The 24582-nt window shown below is 43.1% G+C and overlaps 1 protein-coding gene across 3 annotated transcripts in view; it reads left to right on the top strand.

Moving 5' to 3' along the window:
* The window catches only part of slc6a9 (solute carrier family 6 member 9), a 76766-nt gene that overhangs the window by 6269 nt on the left and 45915 nt on the right, over positions 1 to 24582 (top strand). For 2 of the 3 annotated variants that reach the window (XM_076097652.1, XM_076097653.1), the window contains one exon: positions 7612 to 7892. In XM_076097652.1, coding sequence (XP_075953767.1) covers positions 7863 to 7892 — 30 coding nt within the window. In that variant the 5' untranslated portion in view covers positions 7612 to 7862. The remainder of the gene's footprint in view (positions 1 to 7611; positions 7893 to 24582) is intronic. The other variant, XM_076097654.1, reaches the window with a different exon arrangement.

Genomic DNA, 24582 nt, shown 5'->3' with positions numbered 1-24582 from the left:
TCTGTGTCTGCTCAGTGTGTGTGTAAATATAAAAAATAGCTGTTTTACTGCTTCAATTAGCTGTAAGGTTTAACAAAAACACAAACAGCCATAGTTATTAACTGCCAACATTAGTTATTTGTCGATGTCGGGATGCAAATTGTGTTGTCCAACTTTGAATTTGGATGTTGACAATCTCCATCCACCTCCCCAAACTCCAAACATTTGTTTTTTTGTTTGCCTCACCACGTAGAGGGCACGCAATCCTTGGAAGACTAGGCGGCCTGGTTCCAGTACCATGTCAAAGACAATAATGGTATATCTAATATCTGTTACCTAATATCTATTTGGATCTTGATAATCCATCACATTTAGTGAAATGTCCTGCACGCAACTTTCTCAGGGAATCGCTTCAATAATTTCCCAGTTTAAATCATTTTCCAATTTGGGGTTAATAAAGAACATCTATCTATGTATCTTGTTACATATGGTTCTATGTCCTGCGGTGAATATTTGTGCTTGGGTGTGTGCATGTGTCTTTGAGTTCTAGGTGCAGCTCCCTGGCACCGGATTGAGGGCACCTGGTTGAAGAAGATGTAGGTTACTTATATAAGCGCTTCCTTGCTCCGCCCTCACTCTCTCTCTCTCAACTGCCTGGCACCACACCCTGGTCTGCAGTTGGATTTGCGCATGACAGTTTATTTGTGTCCTGTAAATAAACTGACAGCGGTGGTTGTTGAATCTAACTTGATGTGGTGTCCGTCCTTATGTTGCGACTCCCGAGCCGGTCGTAACATAATGGGGGCTCGTCCGGGGCTTGTCCCCCAGAGTCTACTGAAGTTAAATTGACCTGTCCTGTCGCTGTGCCTGCTGGGCCTGACACACAGTTGAAGGTTGGCCCAGAAGGCTGACCCTCCTTTGGCCAAGTGTATGGCAGCAGTGTTGCCTAAGGATGAGAGTGGTACTACTCATGCCACTTTTACTGGGAGGTTGGTATCCTCATGCGTAACTGGGTTTCTTCTGTTGATGTTGACAGTGAGTGGAGTACTACTGTTTGTTTCTGGTTCCCACAATAATGACATTGTACGGTTGATTGAGCAGCGTGCTTGTTGTGTCGGCCCCACGGAAGAGCCCAAATGCAGCAGGAGGTACAATACTTACAACAGCATGGTTTTACTGTGCCCAATTCCAGCTCCTGGAGCTCTCTGGGTTTGTTGGTGCCAGATGGAACACCACCCTTTTGTACTGAAGGTGACACGTGACAGACACCAACAGGAGGACTTTCCAATTTTGTCACTTCTCATGTATGGAGGACGAAAAATGTCTTACGTATAAATAAATAAATGCATTAATAAATGTATAAATAAATACAGGAATAAATAAATAAATGCTTAAATAAATACAGAAATATTTAAATGCTGAAATAAATAAAAGAATATATAAATGTTGAAAATAAATACAGAAATATTTACATGCTGAAATGAATAAATAAAAGTTGATACCTAAACAGGACAGAAATAAATAAATCTATTTCTACATTTCTGTTCACCTTCATTTATTTATTTCTGTATTTCTGTGTCCGTATGTTAATGAGGCAGGCGGTCCGAAACTCAATCTTAAGCAGGATTGGTCAAGTAGGGGAGCAAGACAGAAGCAACCAATTCCTAGCAAATAAATGTAGGTGAACAGAAATATATGATATATTTCTTTATGTCCTGTTTGATTATCAACTTTTATTTATTTATCTATACATTCATTTATTTATTTCCATATTTATTTCAGCATTTATTTATACTTTTATTTATTTATTTCTGTATTCAAACATTTATTCCTGTATTTATTTATTTATTCCTGTATTTATTTATACATTTCTTAATGCATTTATATATTTATTTATACTTAAGTCATATTCTGTCCTCCATGCTCATGACACCCCCGCTATTAGTAGTTAATGGTTTTACTTCAGAACAAAAAGGCTTTGAGTAGCTTTCTTCTTCTAGCTCTGCCGACACCAACATTCCCAGTTAGAGAAAGAGCAAAACAGCGTCTGCGCGGGCCCCCCAAGTCACTAACTCCACCCCTGAAAAACACACTTAATTCCTCAACTATATTCTCTAAACGATGATGACAATCTTCCTTGTTTTACCCTAAATACAGTGGTTGGTATTTGTTGTGTGGTATGTGTTTCTGATTGTGCGTTTGATTCTTATTGCCTCTGGAGTCGTTGCTGTCCACGGTCTTCAAAACAATGAAGAGAGGCTGGCCCCTGCTCGGGCATGAGCGTGCTTGTGTGCGTGTTGTAGCAGCGTCTATTTATTGACTACCCTCAGAATATGCCTTTAATACCTTTATTTTTACTCTATGGACATTATGGCTGCACTGTTTAGCGCAGAGATTTTAACTCTGTTTTCTCTGCAGGGGTTTAGAAGAAGTTCACATTGCTGCAGGGCTTTTCTTGCACTGGTAGATTTACCACTATATATATTATGTTTTCACAGCTCTGTCTTCCCTTTCCAACGCGTCTGCCACAGCAGTTGATGTAATTTGAATGCCACTATTTACATATATAAAAAAAAAAATCCTGATTTGTGCAATTCATTTTAAAATCCCATATCTTCTCACTCCCAATGCCATTGGCTTATTGTGAGAATTCAGATTTCTTTCAACCGTCCAAAGTGACGCCGGTTGTATTTACTGTGGCGCCGAACAAAGGCCTCAGCATGGCTAGTGCTGCTTTGAGCGCCGTCACAATTTCACAAGTCATATTTACCTTTCTGTGTGCAGCGGGAGAAAGAGGCCGTCTATCATGACAAAACAGAGCCGGTGGAGTCCCTATCGCGCTGCTGCATATTGACATCATTGATAATAGACACAGCTGCTTTGCAAGCCCCCCCCAAAAAACGATGATGCATTGTCAATAACGGATGCTATTTAGTGTTGTGCACCATGTGAGACGTGGAGCCATGGGAGTGTGAGTGCAGGAGGCTGCGTGTTGCATCTCTATTTTAGATAAAGGAGAGTCATTAATGAGTCCCTCTTGGGTGTCTTCACCTCAGTTCATTTTTTTTTTCGCTTCAAAGATGGTTTAACAAAATTTAGAAAAAACTAAACTAATAATCTTTCAGCCGTGTGCCTCGTGACTTGCAGTTCTTTGGCTCCAAAAAGTGCATGTTGTCCCCAGAAAATGGGGCCCCAACAAAGAGAGCCTCTTGATGGTTAATGTGTAACTGTGTGGCATCACTCCACTTCTTTTGACCAGCAGCAGGCAAATATTTCCATAGTTCTAATGCAAAATCAAGGACAGTCAGGCAATGCCTGAACTTGACTTAGTGACTTTTGCACCAGTTACACTATTAGTCTGGTTCCTCAGCTCCATAAAACTAATTTGCATGTTGGAACAGTCTCTCCCGAAAAGACAATCACGATGTTGCACATAAAGAAGTGGCAGGAATAGTTGTGTAAAGAAAGCAGCCAACCCAGTTCAGTAAGTCAACCAAGTGTGGTTGTTTCCGTAGCTATTCGACCATCCAACGAGGAGGTCTGATAAAGCATACTGGCAGCTTGAGAATTGGTTGCGTGCTGATTGGTGTGACGATTGTATTACTGCTGGCTGTGCAACAAGTTGTCCCTCTCAGAAAATAAAGATTGCCTTATCTTACCTTACCATACCGTAGAGCTAACCGTAGTTGCTCTGTGAAGCTGTACATCTTTATAGTGGCTTTGCGCTACAAAAAAAACCCCATTTCTTTATAATTTTGTTTGTTGAAATCCCGATAGCAATGAATAAATCAAATGCTCTGACAAAAAAAAAAGGAAAGAAAAAATGCGATTGTAATAACTTTGTAATAAGCTCGTCCAATCATTTTATTCGGTCCGAATGTAAAGATTGGACGAGCTACCTACCAACCTGCGTGCATTCTGCCCATGCACTCATTGCTCATCTTCCACAAGCTGCTAGCTTGACAGCTATGAGTGCTAACAAAAGCCATGTTTATCAGTTATGTTCATCATGATCATTTCGTAGGAGTGGCTTTGGGAGGCCTGACGGGACGGGCTGGCAGTGTTTCCGACTTAGTGTGTGTTTGTGTGCGTGCATACCATCTGCAGCACCATCACGCATGCCTCTACAACCGAAACCGGTTTCCATGCTGCTCGCCATGTGAAGCAATCTGCTGTATGAGTATGTATTCAGTCTATGAAAAGTAATAAACACGACCCCCCCCCCCCCAATAAGAAAACAGTCCAAAATTAATTTAAGAAGCAGAAACTAGAGGATGTCCTGCATTTTTTGCCCTCAAAATGAACTGATCTTATTAATTCAACAAACAAACTGTGCTTGGAAGTTAATTGTTGGATACAGACATGTCAGGTCCCGCAAATAAATTTCCTGTACCCTCTCACTGCCCCTTCTCCTGGGATGGCCCAATAGGCAGTACCACGCTCACAATGGCAGTGTGAACATGCAGATGTTTAGCAGTTACAATGAAGCACGCTAACATGTCAATAGTTTTGCGGGTGTTTAGTCCAACAAAGTAGAGCTGCAACGATTCAGCGGTTAGTTGTCAACGATTTCATTATTCAGCAACTATTTTACATGATTAATCGGTTTGAGTAATGGAAAAATTAAAAATTCAGCTTCTTAAATGTGAATATTTTCTGGTTTCTTTACTCTGAAACAGTAAACAGAAGAATTTTGTCAACAAAACAAGACATTTGAGGACGCTGTCTCGGGCTTCAGGGAACATCAACATTTGTCACCATATTATTGACAGAAAACAATTAATTGTTTAACAACTAAACAATTAATTGAGAAAATAATTGACAGATTAATAGGCAATATGAGATCATCGTTAGTTGCAGCTCTAAACAATTGGACAAATTGAATTATTGACCTGATGATGGCGCCAGATGAAAAGTCAGGGGATTACCAAAGTTCTCATTGTCAGGGAACCATGACTGTCTGTACCTAATTCCATGATAATCCATCCAATAGTTTTTGAGATTCTTCAGTCTGGACCAGATTGGTGGACGACCGACCAACCGACAAACCGACTCTGTGATCCCTTGAGTCACATCATGAGCGTGACTTAAAATGTGTAGCTTTCATCATCCACCACCATTAAACCATTTGTTTATTCATTCATTGACTTGTTTCCACTGATTAAGAAACCTGTACTTATTCACAGTGTCTTAATTGTCTTAATTACAATCTACTCCCTTATGATTACCCTTTAAAAGCAGCCTCATAAGAATCTAATGAGACGGTAAATTAGGTTAGCAGTTTGCTCAGATACAGTCTGCCTTTTGGTATGTAAAATATCACACGACTCTTGCAGAGACTTAGGCTACATCCACACTACTACGTTTCCATTTTCAAACGCTTATCTTTTAGCTACTGAGCGTCCACACTAGGCTGGAGTTTTAGAGGAGTTTAGAAACACAACAGAAGCCGGATAAGTTTGAAAACTCCAAGGTTACCTCGTAGTGTGGACAGGCCGAATTTGATAATTCTACTACTGTCGACATGCGGAGGAAGCAGCTGTTATTGGAGCGATTAGCGAGTGGCGTGTCCAGCGGCGTTATCAGCCATATGGAGCGGTCATTTAAAGTCACGGTTTGCAGCTTTGAGGAGGGCTTTTCTTTTTAATGCTTATTTTGTTCTGCACAACTATTGTGAAGTCCACACAGAAACTGTAAAAGAACAAAAGCATAAATGCTCTGCAGTGCGACAGGGATTCAGCCACCAGCAGAAGTGCTTTGGTATGTGTTTTTGCCACATAATAGATTAAAGGGAGGTTCCATGTAAATCAAGTAATGCCAGGCTAGATTAGCAACTGGGCAAAGTGGCTCTTACTGTGTAATAATTTCATTCGGTCCGAATGTAAAGATTGGACGAGCTACCTACCAACCTGCGTGCATTCTGCCCATGCACTCATTGCTCATCTTCCACAAGCTGCTAGCTTGACAGCTATGAGTGCTAACAAAAGCCATGTTTATCAGTTATGTTCATCATGATCATTTTGTAGGAGTGGCTTTGGGAGGCCTGACGGGACGGGCTGGCAGTGTTTCCGACTTAGTGTGTGTTTGTGTGCGTGCATACCATCTGCAGCACCATCACGCATGCCTCTACAACCGAAACCTGTTTCCATATGCTGCTACACCGTGTGAAGCAATCTGCTGTATGAGTATGTATTCAGTCTATGAAAAGTAATAAACACGACCCCCCCCCCCCCAATAAGAAAACAGTCCAAAATTAATTTAAGAAGCAGAAACTAGAGGATGTCCTGCATTTTTTGCCCTCAAAATGAACTGATCTTATTAATTCAACAAACAAACAAAGTGCTTGGAAGTTTATTGTTGGATACAGACATGTCAGGTCCCGCAAATTAATCTCCTGTACCCTCCCCATGCCCCTCCCCCTGGGATGGCGCAATAGGCTGACTTAACTCCTTACGTCGAGGGTACGGTTCAGTACTTTAACCTAGTTTTGTTTCTTGTCATCTTTTCATCAGTGTGTAGCGTGCTGTGTGTGATCTGCCGGGGCATGTTTGAGTCCCCGTGGGCTCCTGTACATGCGTATGTGTGTGTGTATTTGTACATTCGTAACGCTTTTTTCTTCTCCTTGTGCTGGGAAGCTTTTAGTACTGTCTCGGCTTTTTTTTGTATTCACTTGAGTCAGTGAGAGAGTCGGATGAAGGGAGGCACGTTGTTGCATGTTTTAGTAGTTTACAGTTAGTCTATCAGCAGAAAATTAATCAGCAGCTATTTTGATATTTGATTTATCATTATTTTTTGTGTGTGGGTTTTGGACTATTGGGTTGTTGGAAAATTGTGACGTACATTAAAAAAACAACTAATCGATTAATTTAGAGAATAATCTACAGATGAATCAGTCATGGCAATACACAGTACTTCATCCTGGAGAAGTTCTCCAGGTCTCCACTGATTATTTTTAATTAAATGGCATTGCAGAAATGTAATATCTTCAAAAAGCAATGCATGCTTTATTACAGTAATATCACAGGAGTTGATTTTTGACGATCAAATTCATCACAGGTAAAAAATAAAATAATATTTTGCTTATTACTTTAAAAAGGGGGGGGGGATAAAATGTAGTAGTAAGTAACTCGCCACCTTTTCAGATACATTTCACTCTGTCAGAAGTACTTTTTGCCACTTTCCTCTGGATCCAGGCTGTTTTTCGAGTGTTCTTTTCCAGTTTGGCTGTCAGCGGCAGTCGGTGGGCAGTCTGAACGTTACCCTAACAGTTAATCTCTTTACACAAAAGGGCACTTTGTTATGGCAGCTGCTTTGCTACAAAATGCAAATCTGTTACATGTTTTCTAAATTCTCTCTCTCTCTTTCGCTCTCTGCATCCTCGCTAACGGATTCCTCAGAGGTTTAACTTCCACCTCTCAGTAACCGCTTAGTCCATCGAAGTGCAAACTGTTGATTTTGTGTGTTTTGTTGTTGTGGAGTTTTTTTTTTTTTTTTACCTTGTAGCAGGTCACAAACAGAGACGGAGGAATTGTTTTTGAACAAGAGGGACAAGTAACTAAAAAGTGTTGCCTTGCCTCCACCCCTATCCACGCCCCCCCACCCCTCTCCGTCTGTCACATGTTCCTTTCACAGCATAGAAAAGTTTCTGGATTAGGGCAGAATTGACACAAAGCGGCAACGCCACTCCAGCGAGACACTCGCAAGCAACGCAGAAGAGGCAACGAGGGGGGAGACCGAGACACTCGAGCGAAAGCCACCTCAGAAAACTACAGCGATAGCCAGAGGCAGACGAGTCAATCCCAGAAAGAGAGAGAGAGAGAGAGAGAGGCGGCAGCAGCAGCAGCAGAGAGGCTGGGGATCTTTGCCGACGAGGTCCCTGAAGGATGGCAGAGAAGCAGTTTGCCGGGATCCTGGTAAGTTCAGCTTTTGTTCAGTAAAACGCAGTAACACAGATTTAAAATAAATAAATAAATGAATGAAAAACGCCACACATTGATGGAGGTCACTGGTGGGATGCAGCTGCCGGACCACCAGTTGATTCACCCCTCTGCCTCCTCTTTTCCCCAATTTAAGCACAAGGGGCCAGGTGGTTTTGTTTCACTGTACTTTATGGTCCCTCGCTCCAACATGCCTTTATTTTCCTGTTTTGTATGTTTGCCTTCTCTTTTTTTTCCTTTTTTTTTGTAAACGATAGCAACGCACACCTGCATTTTCCCCCTCTGAGTGATCGTTGTGTTGCCGTTTGAGCGCAGCAGGCAGAGCTGTCATCGCCTGCTGTTAGCCGAGGTGCTCAGCACCCATCCTCAACTAAACACCGCCCCCAAATCAGCACCCCTTGAGTCAGTCTTGACTTCCAGAGATGAGGCCGGGAGGTAAACGTGCCGTCGGTGAAGCTTTAAATAGAGGTTTGGGGTCATTGGCAGTCAGGTCACTTCTGCCCCCCCGCCCTTTCTCTCCCTTCAGTCCCAAGTTCTTCAGTCCGACTTGAGACGGAGATAAACACAAGCTCAGAGCTCCAACTCTCCTCTGACATTCTCGCTCATTTGAAGCCTCGCTTTCCCCCTCGGTTACTTTTTTTTCTTTTTCCCGCCGCGTCCTTTTGAGATGCATATCCTCTTTATAATTCACGTGCGCCGTCTGAACTTAAGGGGGGGGGGGCTTATCAGTCTCGCCTGCTCTCTCCTCTCGCAGCACTTGAAGGCGGTTGAAGGATGTATATTTCAGTCTAGTTCTCAGAACTTTTGTTTGTTTGTCTGCGTCAGTCAGACAGATTGCCAATCAGTCGTTTGCATAGTTAAGCGCTGCTGGAGAGTTGCAAAAAAAAAAAAAAAAGTTCTGTGAGTTTAAATGTGGCAATTTAATAGTTTCAAAAGTTTTAAATGTCACAAGGATCATTTGATTTGTTTCCCCATGGAAGACGTTTTATTGTGGATATGTGCCTGTGTTTTTTCCACAAAGTTCTGCACCTTTTTACTGCCCCTCACACCGTGTGTCTCTGAGGACGGTAAAAGTCAACTATGACGGTTCGCTGTGTGATCTGTGGAGACTGACATGGCGCCTCACAGCCACTAGGGATGGATCCTTGCACCTGACGGCACATTCTCAAACACCAAGTATACATTTTGGGGGAGAAAGAGGGCAGTTTATCATTCGATATCACCAAAATAAAAGCTTAGTAAAGTTCAATCCTTCAATTGAAAGTTAAAAACTTCAATAAAAAGTGGATTTTATCAACTCAAAAGTTGGAGCTGTGCCTTTAGGATTTGAGATTCAAATAAGCATATAGCAGTCCCACTTTCTAGGCCAGAGCCTCCACTTATCGCTGACTTTAAATGACTGCTTATTTCATTTTATTTTAAGGAATCGCTGCGGTAGGTGACGTCTTTGTTTGCTCTCCAAATCTGAGAGTTTTGTTCCCTGGCCAACACTCAGTGCCTCGTTGTTTAAGGTCAATTCACTTGATTTGGCAGGAAATAGAGAATTAAAAAGCCATTTAAAGGTTGACACAGAGAAGAAGGCGCGTGACTTAGCCTCATTTAGATATTGGAGGGGAAAAAAACACTTTCGATTAAGCTCAGATGAAGGCACAAGTGCACTTCACAAACAACGCTGGACTTTTTTTTTTTTGTCTCTGAGACAAAATTTAGATTTCAAATTGCTCTCATAACATTCATTGGTCACTTATTTGTCATTTTTTGAAAGAAGAAAAAAGTAGTGCTGGGGTGAGAGTGTAACCGGCAAGTCTTATCTAGGATGGTAAACACGGGACGATTGCACAACTCCAGCTGAAACAACGGCTCACGCACACTTCCAACAGCAGCTCCGCTCTCGTGGTCGGCCACTTCTCAAGGCAGGGCCCGTTGTCCTCAGCGGCGGCAGACAGTGATGTCAGTCGTGACTCAGAGACATCGACAAAGAATGAAAGAAAGTGTGTGTGTGTGTGTGTGTTACAGAAGTACAGAATCTCAAACGTTGCTCTCCCATCTGTCACTTTGGTTTTCATAAAGTTCCCTCTTCTTCCTCCTCCATCTTTTCACAAGACTTTTTATTCCTCTTTCATTTAATGATTAATCCACTCATCTCTTCCTCTGTTCGGAGAGCCAAAATCGCCCTCTCCTGATGTAGTTCCCTCAAAATAGTGCAACTTTTTTCTTTTCTTTTCTTTCTCTATTGACGTCCCTGCCCTTTCTTTGCACTCTGGTTAAATGTATTTACGCTGGCCCCAGATGGCCGGTTGGATGGACCCGTCACCGTAAATCTCGTGACACACAAGGCGCCCGCTTCCTGCTACCGCTTGGCTCGGCTGGTAGCCCTCTGCCGGGACCCTTTTCTGTCCAAAAACTTAATTCCCCCTGCTCGTTCACAGCGTTCAAAGGGGGCCCCCCACCCCTCTCCTCAATCTTCCTGCGTCGTCTTTGACTGCTCTGGAAGCCACCTCCACTTCCACCGAACGGATGAGCAGATGGTGCCCTGGCACTAGCCGTTACTGGACCAATAGCCGTCCCTTTGTTTTTATTTTCTACTCCTTGGTTACGTCTTTTCGACTCGTCTTTAAAATGTCTGCTGTGTATGTATAGAGATGTAGGAGGAGGAGGAGGCGCTGTATTCATGCGTCTGGCTGTGCAGACCGGTGCTGGCACTCCATCACCGCGGAGGCCAAATGGAGGAAGAGGTCACCGAAGACTGGCCTCCGATCAAAGATTCACGCTGGCAGGCCTTTTAATGTCAGCCCGGGACTTTTCATTCACACATTTTTTTCAAGATGTTCGGAGTCGAGCTCTGTCCGCAGAGACATTGACTCTTAAACCTGATATTCTAAACACAACATCAAAACCTTTTGATTCTATATGACCAGAAACTAATGAATTCTCACAGTTCCACATTCTGCTTATCAGCTGTGGTTGATGACAACCAGAGGTAAATTAACCAAAATATATAAAAAACAAAAATGTTCAGGACATTTGTACCATTAAGTCATTAGTCAGAAATGACGAGGTCTTGATGATGATGGCCATAGTTTACATAAATAGCTGCTTGGAGGGGAGATGCAGAAACATTCTCACGTTGCGATTTAACTAAAAGTTTTGTCTCACACAAGCAAATTGCACATTTTGCATGTGGTAGTTGTCCAGTGAGAGGTATGTTGTCTGAGGTGCAACAATGCAGACACAGCCACTTTGTCAATACACAGGAGTGAGGTTTTGTAAGGCAGAGAGGCACAGTTCTGTGTACCCACTGGGTGGGGAGCCTTAGTGTGTGCGTGTGTGTGTGTGTTTGTGTGTGTGTGTGTGTGTGCGCTCTATGTGCACCATTTCCCAGGAGTTTGTTTGGCTAATGTGTGCTGTAGGCTGTGAAGTGGAAACTAACTGGAAAGAAATAGTGGAACACACAGCTACAACCTCCCCGAGGTCAGGATGCCCACACACACACACACACACACATACACACATACACATGGGAACATAACGGACGACACGCTTACACATTACCTCCACACATTAGATTATTTCATAAGCACATTCACATATTTTAGATTTTTCACAGATACATAAGCGCACATAAACGCATACCCGCCGCATTCACACGCACTCACACAGGCAGAATTAGACCTGAACACACGCCACAATTATTTAAAATGATAAATAAATAAACACACAACATGTTTGGTAACTCTAGGCTGTGACTTTTGCTCCGAAGCTGTGACAAAACTGTGAAGCCCAGACTGTGGCCCCGGGGCCTAAACTTGGCCTCACTCGGGATGTGTTGAGCGTTTTTTTATTTAGTTTGTGTGGGTCTGTTATTATTTGTTGCCTGGCCTTAAATTCTCGTGAGCTTGAACGAGCTTGAAACGTGAAACTTGGCACAAAACTGTAAATAAGACTCCAATCGGCCACATGGTGGCGCTTTAATTAATGCCTAAAAACTCAATTTGAAAAAAAACCAAACAGAATTTGACACACATGTCGTACGAAAAGAGCCTCTTGGACAATAGAAGTCCACCAGACAAGATTCTCCGCAATTTTGTCATCTCCTCCTAAACCTTACGTCTGGTTACTACCAAACTGTCTGTGTATCGTTATTGGATCAAGCGTATGGAAATGTTAAACAGCTTGTTGATATCTTGCTAAGTTTTCAAGATAAAACTCGAACAAAGTCAACAACCGTTTGGCCGGTCATCACAAAACCTGCAGGATATGTCCACAAGAGTGCCTGCAACATACCCTGAAAGTGTCATTCAAATTGACCAATAGGGCAAGGGTTTTTGACCTCGGGGCCCAACATTTCAAGTACAAAGTGTCCCGGGGCCCATTCAAATATTAACACTGTATTAGTTTAACTAATTGATCTCACTCTTGGTTTGATTTGTATTCAATAACTATATTAAATCCACTTACAGTTTAACAAGCAAAACCCTTGTCAGATAAATGAGATGATACAATGTGACGATCACAAAGACATTTATTTATCATGTGTATGTAAACCTGCATACACAACAAGAAGCCCAACAGGCTTTCCCACAAGCGTTGGATGTTTCGTCGCTACGTGTCGCTTTATTTTTGAAGGCTTCAAATAAAACCAAATAAAATTTGTCTGGAGCCGCAAAAGCTATTTGATATCACAGCTTATAAAGTGTTATATATAGTTATATTATAAATACAAAAACTATAGTTTGTTGTATTTATGAAAATATAGAACAAGAATAAAGACAATTCTTGACATTTTATTGCAATTTTACCTGATATAACAATATCAAACTCTTATGAAGAGGAGAGTTTGCTGCAGCAGCTGAGAAATCATCTCCAGCGTGACACTTTTCAGCACATGCTGTGTGCTTGTTCTGGAAGCATACAGTAAGCCAGCATCGTTGGCAGTGAAAGCAAATGAAGACGTCCACGCAGAGTTAAACTCTCTAATTTCCTCCGTGACTTTTCTTTTTTTGGATTTATCCATTGATAGTTTACAGAGGGCGGGGGTCTGAAAATCATGATTAGCCGTTCGCGTTCGCAGGGAAAAGCTCTTGACAGAGGCAGAGGATTTGACTGCCTGTGGGAATAATTAACATATAAGATTCTGTTCATTCTTGCTTATAAATTATATTCTCTCTGAACACGTTTCTCTTTTTGGAGAACGTCATGCGAGATATCTTCTTCTATCAGCGCAATTTCCCTGCTCTTCTTTCTATTTCCTCGTCTCTCCTCCGTGTGTCACGTGTGTGTAAACCTCGCTCGAGTCAGGAAACTTGTCAGAATACTCATTGAGCTGCATCACCTGATGTGATTTACAAAGCATTGGTCGGTGTGTTTCCTGCACCACCGAACAAGTGCCGTAATGGCTGGATAAGACGCGCCGGTTAAAGTATAAACTCAGTGCCTAATATGTATAATTCCGAATTATCTATCGGATTTAGGGCCTGGGTCCGGATCCGGTCCGCCTGTTGGGGACCCCTGATGTAGACTCAGGGAGCCGCAACAGAAGGGCTGAAGAGCCGCAGGTTGCCGACCCCTGGGCTAGCAGCTAGCTGAGTGTCTTCTTCTGCTTATTGGAGCTTGTTAAACAACTGACTGACGCATTACCGCCACCAGGTGGTGGGAAGCTATATTGTAACTGAGCGTCTCATGGATAACAGTATTATCTCTGGTGTCTTCAATTGATAACCTATGCGGTCCCGCGGCCCTCGCGGCCCACAGGTGCAAAACTGAAAGTTTTTTGCGGCCCTCTACGTGGCGCTCGCGGCCCAATCGTGGCCCCATGGTTAAGAATCACTGCACTAGGGGGCGCTACAAATGCAAAGCAAATGAGCGTGGCGTGACCCTGATAGGTTTCATGGCAATGTTGGCTGCAATTTAATTACAGCTTGTCCAAACATCACCCAATTAGTTGAGTTCATTTTGAATCAAGCTGTTGATATATGTCTCCAAATGCCAAGAAACATGACTGGCGGGACTTTGACTGTGCAATTGCTGAAGGGCTGCATACATTGTGATGATGAAACAAGTGTGTGATTGGTCTCACTCCTCCTGAAGACAGAATTAAACCGGCTGAAGTGATTTTGGCAATTGAGCTTCTTCCTCCTGTTGATGGACAAAAAAGGGCTTCAGCCCGTATTTTCGAGTTGGTTTCCCTGGTTATCGTGGTTTGTTTGCAGTCGGGGTCAATGTGCAGGCGTGTGAGTGTCGCCACATACTATTTCAGCGCTTGTGACTCCTGGAGCTGTGTATTGTCGGCTTAGTGGACCATGCGCTCCGCAAAAACACGAGTGCGCTTATTACAGGTGAAGCTAGAAAGTTTGTCTCCCTCGCTCCCTCTCGCCGTCCTTATGTAAGAAACATATTGAGCTGCCAGTCAGCCAGTTTAGTTAACAGCAGTGCTCAGCAACCGTGTTGACTGCCTCTGGGGTGAGGGGCCAACAAACAGATGTGAACCGAGAGAGAGAGAGAGAGCGAGCGAGCGAGAGGGAAAGAGCCGTGAGGGCAGGTTGGGGTAGAAGAGTCGGACATGATTTCTGTCCCCCTCGCTGACTCGCAGGCAGCGCCCAACGTCAGCTTAACAGCGGCCACTGTGGCGAAGGTACAATCGAGTGACAAGGGCCACAAATGCCAAACACGTCCACTGCTGGGCACTCTTTAAAAGGTAACCCACCACCAACCAACCCCCGGTGTACGTCCACACACACACACACATAGCAAAGAAGGGGGGGGAAAAGGACTCCATTGTGTTTCGGACCTTTAGATTTCATTTGGAAAAACCACTCAGGCTGAAAATTTGTTTTTTCTTATTTTCTTCCTCTCCCCTTGTGTTTCTGTTTTAATGTGTCTCCCTCTCTCCGACTCCACGAAAACATACAATCAGGGAAAAAAAAGGGGACTTCCCACTCTTCCTCTCCCGTCCTCTGAAGTCAGTGAAATTATGGACAGGGCTCTGACACAACGGGGCTCTTAAATCTCCCCCCCCCTGGTTTCTTTTAGTATTATGATCATTTTCAACGGTTTTCCAATTGAGCTATTTTTTTCAAAGGCCCTTTCAGAACCATATTTAGGTAATTTGTTGCGCTTGAACCCAACCTGCTCCCTGGCTCTGTATGTGAGTATTGAATGGCAGCTGTAAGCCTGGGACTGGGGGGGGTATGGGGGTCTGCTTTTCTCAGGACTGGACGGCCCTCTCCCGCTTGGTAACACACCTCCCCTGTGTTATTTATCACTTTTCCTTCTCTTTAGCTCCTTTCAGACACAGAGTCTTTAACGGGTTCATCTGAATAAAAACATTATGGAATGGTTCCAACTGTACTCTGGTCAAACATGACCGGGTCGTAACAGAACCAGGTGCAGCACTGCTGGAAGACAGCTGTTATTTAGGAAATACTGTCATCAAGGAGGAGGAGCAATCACACAGGCAGCCTCAGCGAAATATTCCACTTTTTGGTGTTGTCTTCTTATCCTCACAGCTTGATCCCAGACCATCTACAGCAACAACCCAGTAGTAGTGTTCAGTAACGTCCCAGACACATTTTCTCTCATTTTTATCATCACTACAGTTCAGTTGCGCTCTAGCCATTACAATTCAAGTTTAAAAATTCCTTATTCCTGATTTTTAGGTAAAGTGATTTCATGGATTGTCATCCTTACTATAGGCACATGGCATTAAAGGGACAGTACATCTTTTGACTCTTACCTGTAGTGCTTTTCATCAGTCTAAATAAAAATAAACATTTGAAAAACTCAACATTAACGTTGCTTTCCAGAAATCATGACCCGGTTACTCAAGACGATTCACCCACCTCGTTGTGAGCGGTTTCATGTAGGAACTATTTTCTCTCTACCGTATCACCGCGCAGATGGTAGCAAGCGCCTACTCATGGACTAGAAGCTCGTGCTCGTGACAGCGCGAGATGTTAATGTCAATGGCGTCCTCCTTGGCTGAGCTGTAACGTTAGCTTTTTTTTTTGCCACACAGGGGTAGTGGAACTAATTGTAAACATAAAATTAACATAATTGTTGCAGTTTTATTTAAGTTATCTGGCTCATTAGCTGCTGAATGCCACGCAATGTTCACCAGCCGGTCGAGAAAACTGAAATGGCTGTAAAACCAAAACAGTAGGCTGAAGTACTCCGTAGAAGTGAGTCGGGGTGATAATCTAAATTTCTGATCCATCGTTAGCCTAATAATATTGATTAGTGTACCAATGCACCAATGCTGAGTCCTAACCACATTTGCTGCATGTCGTGACCCCCCCCCCCCACACACACACACACACACTTTCTCTCCATTTCCTGACAATCACCATCTAAATGAAAAATAATAATACATTTTTTTTAAAGATAATAATAATAAAAGAGAAGTGTTTTATCAATTTGAAACCAGCATTTTTCCTCCTGCATAAAACACTAAAAAATCAGCCGACATTGAAAATGTATTACACCTCAAGCTCACATACACACCGATTCTTTACCAGCCAGAAATAATCATTTTCATTATCAATTAATCGAATCTACTTTCCCCCTTAATTGATTAATCTACTGTCAGAAAATGTGCATCACACTCCCCCAGTGGTCCATTACGTCGCTGCTGTGGTTCATATCACACCATGTTCATCAGCAGATGGACTTTTCCCAGTTGTCATGGAAATATAGACTTTCATATTTCCATTTTTTTTTTTTGGAGCACCTTAAGGAAGAGTTTCCATTGTCAAGAATTACATCTCAGGAAGTAGTATACCGATGTAACATAGACAAATGAATGAAATCTATTTTTATTTTAGGCTTTTGATGTTGCTGTCTTTGCAAACACCTTAAAGAGGATCTACTGAAGCATTGGCGTCTTGGACGCTATCTCTGTTATTAAACGACTGAGGGATCTCACATCTCTTTTCTGTCTCCGCTGCTGCCCCCCCCTCCCCCCTCTTGTCCAATTTCAAGTGCGACAGTGACTTCTGCCACGTGAGGCCAACTTCAGTCACATGTTCCTCACTTTCATCCCCAGCAATGGTCCCATATGTTTGTCAAAATGTGTATGTTGTGTGATTTTTTTCCGGCCCGATTTGTTCCCATGCCTTCTCTCCAATGAGCCCCGCACTCCCCGGGGGGGGGGGGGGGGGGGGGGGGGGGGGGGGGGGGGGGGGGGGGGGGGGAGGTTCGTAGCCGAAGCCTCACGCTATTTATACAGACCGAACAGCTGGGGCCCTCCCAGCCAAAGCAGGGAGGGATGGGTAGAGAGAGGAAAAAGATCAGAGAAACTTCAGGTTAAACCAAGCGTTGGAAATGTCTCTCTGTTCCCTCTTTGTTACCCTCTCGTCTTCCTCTCCGTCGTTTGCCTTTCTCCCCTGGGTGTCCATGAGCGGCCAGGTCAGGTCGTGTTCAGCTAAGGTCAGCTGGACCGCCAGACAGACATCACTCGCCTATTTAAGTCTCGTTCCCTCCCGTTTTCAATCTTCTCCTTCTGTTCTTTCTCTCTTTTTATTCACTCTGCAACTGATGCTTTTCCCTCCATTTCTCCCTCCCTCTCTCACACACTTTCTCCCAATTAAAGAGCTGGCTGTTTTGGACTGAACAAGAAAGGTTGATTTTTTTTTCCTTTTATTTTTCCCCCTCCAGCAGCGCCTCAACACGTTTTGTCCTTTTGTTGTGCGGACAAAGCCGACCTGCTGTTGCAAAACTGAGCTTTTTGTGCGTCTTCCCTTTTTCTTCTGCTCTGTGGCTCCTGTGGAGCCCGTCCTATTGTGAACCTCAACCCTGTGAAGTCCTTCTCCCCGCCGCCCGTCCCTTCACTCGTCTCACCCGCTCGTCACGTCACTTCTCTTATCAGATTGTCTCCCCTGACTGCTCTGCCCTCACGTGAACCGCTCAGGAGGGGAGAGAACGTCAGGCCTATCGACGTCCCCCCACAGTCGGACGTCCCATCACAGGCGTGCTGAGCTAACGCGAGGCGAAGAGATATTAACCTAATTGCTGTAAGGGACAGATATATAGATCGAGGAGGATGTAATGAGCCCAGACATGGCCTGTTCGCTCCCTCTGAGGTTTTCAGCGTGAAAGCAGGTTGATCCATGGACATTAAAGGACGAGAAGTCATTGTGTGAGGCAGCACGGATTCATACATCATTTTGAAAGTTATCATTTTATAATAAGTTATTCATCTAAAACTTAGTTTTTCTCGCACGCCTCCGCGGTGAACGGAGAATCAACAAACGGAGTAAATCCTTCATGAATGAAAGTAAACGGAGGCCTGGTTTAACAACAGCAGAACTACATCAAGACATCTGTTTAGAAAGTCACACACAGTTCATGTCTCATTTCTTCAGTCGTACGCTCACTTTGTCCCAGATTCTGACGAAGATGCGTGTGTTTGGGAAGTAGTGAGCGTACGACTGGAAAGACGAGACTTGGATTGTACTGCCTGTGCCGTGTGAGAGTTTCTAAACAGATATTTGAATATCATTTCGCTGTCGTTAAACCCGTCCTCCATTTAACTAGTTCATCAAGACTTTCTCTGTTCTTGGGTTCGTGTGAGAAAATACAAATTCAACGTAACACGGGCTGAACTACGTCTTTAATCAGGTTGTGGACCTCACTGTGTGTGCATCGTACAGTGAAATAATTTATAAACAGTCGGGATACAGATTAGGATGCTTCAGTCAACAGAACGTGCACGCTGTTTTGTGTCATGACCTCAAAGAAGGATGATTTACAGTTAATTTGTGTTTGCTTGTCCTCAACTTTGGAGTTTGCTCTTTTTGTCTTGTGGCTGTCCTGTGTGTGTGTGTGCATCCCTGTATATAGGGAGCAGTGGGCTGCCAATGATAGGCGCCCGGGGAGCCGGGGGTTCAGTGTCTTGCTCAGGGACACTACGACACGTGACACGTCCCAGTCGAGGATCGAACCGTTGACCCTGCGGTTACCAGACCGGTTACCAGCCATGGTCGCCCCCAGATAAACTGTACGTCAGATGGAGCCTTTTCCAGTTTGTACTAGATGGAACAAGGAAAAAAACGTACAAAACAAGTCAGCAATGTTCCAACTGAAAACTGCAATTATGCAGTTTTGCAACTCCTCTGTGAACACTAATTGTGTTTCACTGGCATTTTGGATCACATAGCTCTCCCAACTCACAATGAGAAAGGCACGGGCGAGATATATCGTTTATGAGTATTCAGTGATATTTTGAATTTGTCAACACAGATAAGAGTGCTTTGAAAAAGGAGAGAAAAACACGAGAGAGCAGATGAAGTGAAAATGATAAAAGGAGATTATTTTCTTCCTCTGACTTTATGCCTTGATGTGTGGATGGTGCATCTTTGTGCATCCCTGCCACTCTTCCCTCAGCCCAGCCTGCTGTATATTCCACTTTGTCCAAAAACTCATCCGCCCCACTAAAACAACTGTGTCCTTCACAGTCCGAAAGACACGTAAATATGTTTTCCCCCAAAACTCCACCATTGCGAAAATTCAACCCTGGACTTGAAACCGTGGCCTTTCTCTGAACACTCAGTGTGTTCCCCAAGTAATCTTTTTGTTATTAGAGTATAGGTCCCCTGAGGCCCAATGCCAACAGGAAATTAATCATTTTTATCTTCCTACTCCATTTGAGATATCAGAAGAATAACCTTTTACTGGTCGCTTTCCTGCAGCTGTAACAGCGGTGTTAAGTTACTGCTACTGCAAACTGAACATTAAAACCTTTCGGCATCAGCAGAATGCTTTTATTCTGAAGCAGCTACAGAAAATGCAATGTGTTTGTCATCTAGTTAGCAACGTTTCCTCATGCGGTGCTGCTGTTAGGTAAAAATAGTTGTGACACATTCTCTTCTATTTGGTCAGTGGATAGGCTTTGAATATTGCAGAGGGAAAATAATCCAAGCAGAGGCGGTTAGATGAGAAGGTTCTTCCTGCGGTTTGTACAAACCGCCAACACATTTGACCTTAACATACTGTATTGAATGCTGTAGACAGGGTAGGCACAGCAAGGCAGAACCTGTTGCAGCTATTGCACCATGCACCATGCCAGCGCAACTAGAGTGGCCTATCGAAAAAACATTGATGTTTTCAACCAACTTCCAGTTTAAAGCTGTATTTGCACTGCGCTAGTATTACCAGGAGACATTAGCACAAGATAAGCCTGTAATAAAGTCTGTATTTTATTCAAATTTACTGACATTATCCTCCAAATGTGAGGGCAAGTCTTCGCGTAACATCTGGCTTCCTGAATGACAAAACCACATAATACCCGATGAGCCTGTTGAAAGATAGAAAACGGTTTCGCTCTTCTTGTTACGGTCGGTTATTCTGGACCCATACGCAGACACCGGGACAACAGGGTAGATTAATAAAAAGGTTTTATTTAGTTGTTCGTGGAGCCGGTGGAACATGCAGGTAGGAAGGTGAGGCGGTGTGAGTGGCGGCGGCGACGTGGCACAGGAATCTTGAAGCACAAGAAAAACACAAGTTAGTTGCAGATCGAGAAAACGAAGCGAACTAACTCTTGAGACGAGTTAAAACTCAGAGGGGCCGAGGCTGTAGCTACCACTGAGCTGACGAAACAATCTGGCGATGAGACTGAAGGAAGCCGGGGTATTTGAGCTGTCTGTGATGATGGTCTGATTGTTGGCAGGTGTGGAGATGATTGAAGCTGCGTCCATGCCATACACACGCACACACACACACAGACAGAGAGAACAGAGGGGAGACACTGAGACGAGCTGAGGTCACAGCGGAGCCATGACACTTCTGTTGGATTTGAGCTTGCTCTTCCTGCGAAACTGGTCTCCGTGCTGTGCAGCGAGATGAGCCTAAACTTTCATTTATAACTGCCAACTCAGCCTCCGTAATTCTCGACCGAGAAATAGGCAAAAAAAAATGCACGGTGAAAATAAAAAAATGTGCAGAAAAAAGAAGAAGACCCCAAATCACAAGATACCGGAAAAAATGAATATGACCACATATGACGAGATGACGATTGGCATGGTAATAATATTATCACATGACTTCCGTATTTGCGGAAATATGGTAGCTAATTTGCGGTGGAATTTTTGCTTGACAAATAACGGACAGAGCAGATTCTCAGGAGATTAAAATCACAGACGACCTCCGCAATTACTTCAAATCCCGAGAGGTCCCCAGGTGATACTAGTTCAATGCGTATTGGGATTAGGCATGGTTTGTTCCTGCAGTAAACCTCTACACTGTTATCCCGTTGTAAAGTGGTTGCCTCTAACTAGAGCAACATAAAAACCACCTCTGGCAACAAAGCTCAGTTTCCCTGAGGTCGTCAGTGACGATAATTACACACTGATGCCTTGTTGCAGCCAAAGGTATTACCTCTGCCAACCTGTGAACATTTTAAATACAGTGTGACATAAAAAGGAACATGATTTAAAAGCTGTCTCTGTTATTTGCTTGTACGGCTAAAAATCCAACCTGCCTCCTTGTTACAGCTTGATGTCCTCAAATCTATTTCATTACCTGCTTTGATTCCATAAGTCAAGTTTAAAAGCCTAGTAAGGAAATGTGAGACAGTACTCTTTAAATTACTACAGATTTGTTGCACTCATCAAGGAGGATATTGGTTTGTCAGAGCGAGGAGCTTAACAGGGAAGTTATGAAGGAAGCTAGCTTTAAATGTTTTCTTTAATTTCTCACTCACCCTTTGAACATCGTTTGTGTTGCATGTGTAGTGATGGGGTTGAGGATCAATGACTGCGTTAACCCGTAATCGATGTTGACATGTGCTAGGAAAGCCTTGAGGAGATTCATTCTGACCTTATCAGTGTTCCACCCCATGCCCTCCTGATTGTTTGTCTTTCTGTTAGCTTGTCCTTGTTTACAAGGACCCAGTGGTTTCTGGTCACACCTTTCAGAAGTCTGAATTCCATCATCGGAAGGTTATATGATGATCAATCCATTGTTAATCAGCAAAAGTGACAATAATTCAATGGCTACAGCTTGAGTTTTGGTTCCAAATGAGAATGTTTTGTTAATTGTTATGGTCTTCCACAATAACTAACTGAATATTCTTTTAGTTTTGAAGACCACATGAGAATTGTTTTTTAGACCAAACGACTAATCAATTAAGCTGCGTCCAGCCGTTTCTGTAACTTTCAGTCAGTTTTCGCGTGTACAACTGAATGCAAATATACGATTGTCTTCCAACCGAATGCAACGATATGATTGTCTTCCAACCGAATGCAACTATACAATTGTCTTCCAAGCGAATGCAACTATACGATAGTCTTCCAACAGAATGCAACTATATGATTGTCTTCCAACCGAATGCAACTATGCGATAGTCTTCCAACTGAATGCAACTATACGATAGTCTTCCAACCGAATGCAACTATACGATAGTCTTCCAACAGAATGCAACTCTACGATAGTCTTCCAACAGAATGCAACTAGACGATAGTCTTCCAACAGAATGCAACTAGACGATAGTCTTCCAACAGAATGCAACTATACAATAGTCTTCCAACCAAATGCAACTATACGATAGTCTTCCAACCGAATGCAACTATACGATAGTCTTCCATCCGAATGCAACTATACGATTGTCTTCCAACCGAATGCAACTATATGATTGTCTTCCAACAGAATGCAACTATACGATTGTCTTCCAACCCAATGCAACTATACGATTGTCTTCCAACCCAATGCAACTATACGATTGTCTTCCAACAGAATGCAACTATACGATAGTCTTCCAACAGAATGCAACTATACGATAGTCTTCCAACCGAATGCAACTATACAATAATCTTCCAACCCAATGCAACTATACGATAGTCTTCCAACCCAATGCAACTATACGATTGTCTTCTAACCGAATGCAACTATACGATAGTCTTCCAACCCAATGCAACTATACGATAGTCTTCCAACCCAATGCAACTATACGATTGTCTTCTAACCGAATGCAACTATACGATAGTCTTCCAACCGAATGCAACTATACGATAGTCTTCCAACAGAATGCAACTCTACGATAGTCTTCCAACAGAATGCAACTATACGATAGTCTTCCAACATAATGCAACTCTACGATAGTCTTCCAACAGAATGCAACTATACGATAGTCTTCCAACATAATGCAACTATACAATAGTCTTCCAACCAAATGCAACTATACGATAGTCTTCCAACCGAATGCAACTATACGATAGTCTTCCAACCGAATGCAACTATACGATAGTCTTCCAACCGAATGCAACTATACGATTGTTTTCCAACCCAATGCAACTATACGATTGTCTTCCAACCCAATGCAACTATACGATTGTCTTCCAACCGAATGCAACTATACGATTGTCTTCCAACAGAATGCAACTATATGATAGTCTTCCAACAGAATGCAACTATACGATAGTCTTCCAACAGAATGCAACTATACGATAGTCTTCCAACCGAATGCAACTATACGATAATCTTCCAACCCAATGCAACTATACGATAGTCTTCCAACCCAATGCAACTATACGATTGTCTTCCAACAGAATGCAACTATACGATAGTCTTCCAACCGAATGCAACTATACGATAGTCTTCCAACCGAATGCAACTATACGATTGTCCTCCAGGTGAGGATGTGCAAAAGTGTGCGCCCATATTCAATGCATGCGGTACAGACATGCTTTTTGTCGGACGAGGTTCACGTAGGAGTGACGTGCGACGACAGTTCCGGCTCTTGGTGTCAGTGACGTCAACAGGCTTCACTGCCTTTTGAGAATGCGGTGGACATCCACACTGTGCACATTCTTATTCTCTCACACAGGCCGTTTTGCTGTCGTATAGGAAGCACACATGAAGAAACAAGTGTGAGAATTTTAACAAGTTGGTGTTATTAGCAGCAGCGGCATCTGTGCTTCTCTAATTGGAGTTAAATGACCTAACATAATGGGATAATTAGTTAACGAAACAAGTTCCCCCCCCTTCACAAAGAGCCAGCTGCAACCACAACCATGCATTTATTTTAGGATCTGTTTGTCCCCACTAAACTCATACCCAGTTTTCACTGATTCGCGGAAGCGTAGCACTCACCCTCCGGTTACTCCTTGGCTAAACACTGTTAGCTCTGTTAGCACAGTTAGCTATGAGCTGCCCGCTCGCCGTCTTGAGAGCTCTTGAGAGGCAATCGAAATACTCTCAATCTAGGAGCTTGCACCTTTTAGTGTGTGTGTGTGTGTGTGTGAATTTGTTAAGCCTTTCATTATATTTGACCTAATCTGAGGCCAACAGACCCTCCCAATGTAGAGCTGGCAAAAAGTGTCTGGATCCCTGTGGAGGAACTGATGATCTTCCATAGTTTAGTTCTCAAATGTACACACACACACACACACACACACACACACACACACACACACACACACACACACACACAGAGAGACTTCTGTACTATTATAATTCCTTGTCATATCCCTGAAATAGCACCTTAAAGAAGGGAGAACCAGCTTTAATGACCTCAAATTGCAAATTGTCACTCATACAATCTTATGGATTTTGACCAAGATATATATATACACTTAGCAGGGCATTTTGCAGTTGAAAAATATATTCGTCACTGCTCCCTAGTTGATGTGAAGGTTAGACACTTTCAAATCTAGTTTTGCATTTCTGTACTGAA

This window comes from Anarhichas minor, unplaced genomic scaffold (assembly GCF_050575085.1).
Source record: "Anarhichas minor isolate MPS153535 unplaced genomic scaffold, ASM5057508v1 ptg000024l, whole genome shotgun sequence".
NCBI lineage: Eukaryota > Metazoa > Chordata > Actinopteri > Perciformes > Anarhichadidae > Anarhichas > Anarhichas minor.
The sequence above is the reverse complement of the archived record's forward strand: the minus strand, read 5'-3'. Positions and strand labels throughout refer to the sequence as shown.